This window comes from Cynoglossus semilaevis, chromosome W (assembly GCF_000523025.1).
Source record: "Cynoglossus semilaevis isolate Cse_v1.0 chromosome W, Cse_v1.0, whole genome shotgun sequence".
In the NCBI taxonomy this organism is placed as follows: domain Eukaryota; kingdom Metazoa; phylum Chordata; class Actinopteri; order Pleuronectiformes; family Cynoglossidae; genus Cynoglossus; species Cynoglossus semilaevis.
In genome coordinates, this window is record NC_024327.1 from 2,554,519 (window position 1) to 2,556,374 (window position 1,856).

At 40.9% G+C, this 1,856-nt stretch overlaps 1 protein-coding gene across 1 annotated transcript in view; it reads right to left on the reverse strand.

Annotated features, from left to right (window-relative positions):
- Positions 1–1,856, reverse strand: part of LOC103396952 (mitochondrial-processing peptidase subunit alpha-like) — a 13,008-nt gene that overhangs the window by 7,960 nt on the left and 3,192 nt on the right. The window contains exons 2-3 of the mRNA XM_025052917.1: positions 735–877; positions 339–602 (exon numbers count right to left, since the gene is read on the reverse strand). Coding sequence (XP_024908685.1) covers positions 339–602; positions 735–877 — 407 coding nt within the window. The remainder of the gene's footprint in view (positions 1–338; positions 603–734; positions 878–1,856) is intronic.

Below are 1,856 nucleotides of genomic sequence, written 5' to 3' on the forward strand. Positions count from 1 at the left end.
GGGTGCCCAAATTTATGCACCTGCCTACTTTTGTTTAAGTAATTATTGCACACTTTCTGTAAATCCTATAAACTTCATTTCACTTCTTAAATATCACTGTGTTTGTTTGCTATATGATATATTTAATTGAAATTGCTGTTCCAAACAACCAATGATACATAAAGGAAAATCTTGAAAATGATCAGGGGTGCCCAAACCACTGTATATACAAATATATATACGTATACATATATGCGTACATATATAACTTTTTTTTAAATACTTTTTAAAATTAATTTTTAATAAAATAAAATTAGAAAATTGAGGCCGAAGTGTGTGTGTATGTGTGTGTCTCTAACCTTGATAAAGCCTCCAGTGTACTGTGCTACTGAGAGGTCAACGTTAGAGCCTTTACTTGCTCCCCACGCTGGCTCCACTCCAAGCAAGTATTTTCGGGCACATTCCACTAGGTGCTCATGCTCCACTCCAACTCCAGCCAGCACCATTCGCTCTGGACAGTAGTAGGTGCTCAAGTATCTCTGAAGAACTCCCTGGTTGATGTTGTCAACATTATTTATTGGACATAAGCGTGGCAGTCCAACAGTGTTATCTCGATATGCAGCCTGTAAACAAACCGCAAGTTACATGGGCAAAAGAACAGAGGGACGGTAAACCCTGAATTCATCCAGTGCTGTAATTTGATTTAATAATACTTAATGATATACAGCAAGGCTGACTAATGAAGTACAACTCACAGCATGAATCATTTCTGTGAGTAAGGGTTCAGGGTCTGGCCTCATGTTCAGGTCCTCTAGCTCGAAGCGCACCACCATTTTGGTCATCTCGATTTCCTCGTCTGTGTGTAAATAAACATTGTTTGTTACTGCAATATAGATTTCTTATACCGTGGGTACAGAAAGTATTCAGACCCCTTTAAATTTGTCACTCTTTGTTTCATTGCAGCCATTTCCTAAAATCAAAAAAGTTCATTTTATTTCACATTAATGCACACTCAACACCCCATCTTGACAGAAAAAAACAGAAATGTAGAATTTTTTGCAAATTTATTAAAAAAGAAAAACTGAAATATCACATAGTCATAAGTATTCAGACCCTTTGCTGTGACACTCATATTTAACTCTCATGCTGTCCATTTCTTCTGATCCTCCTTGAGATGGTTCTACTCCTTCATTGGAGTCCAGCTGTGTTTACTGATTGGACTTGATTAGGAAAGGCACACACCTGTCTATATAAGACCTTACAGCTCACAGTGCATGTCAGAGCAAATGAGAATCATGAGGTCGAAGGAACTGCCCAAGGAGCTCAGAGACAGAATTGTGGCAAGGCACAGATCTGGCCAAGGTTACAAAAGAATTTCTGCAGCACTCAAGGTTCGTAAGAGCACAGTGGCCTCCATAATCCTTAAATGAAAGAAGTTTGGGATGACCAGAACTCTTCCTAGACCTGGCCGTCCAGCCAAACTGAGCAATCGTGGGAGAAGAGCCTTGGTGAGAGAGGTAAAGAAGAACCCAAAGATCACTGTGGCTGAGCTCCAGAGATGAAGTGGGGAGATGGGAGAAAGTTCCACAAAGTCAACTATAACTGCAGCCCTCCACCAGTCAGGGCTTTATGGCAGAGTGGCCCGACGGAAGCCTCTCCTCAGTGCAAGACATATGAAAGCAAACAGAGTTTGCCAAAAAACACATGAAGGACACCCAGACTATGAGAAATAGGATTCTCTGGTCTGATAAGACGAAGATTGAACTTTTTGGCATTAATTCTAAGCGGTATGTGTGGAGAAAACCAGGCACTGCTCATCACCTGCCCAATACAGTCCCAACAGTGAAACATGGTGGTGGCAGCATCATGCTATGGGG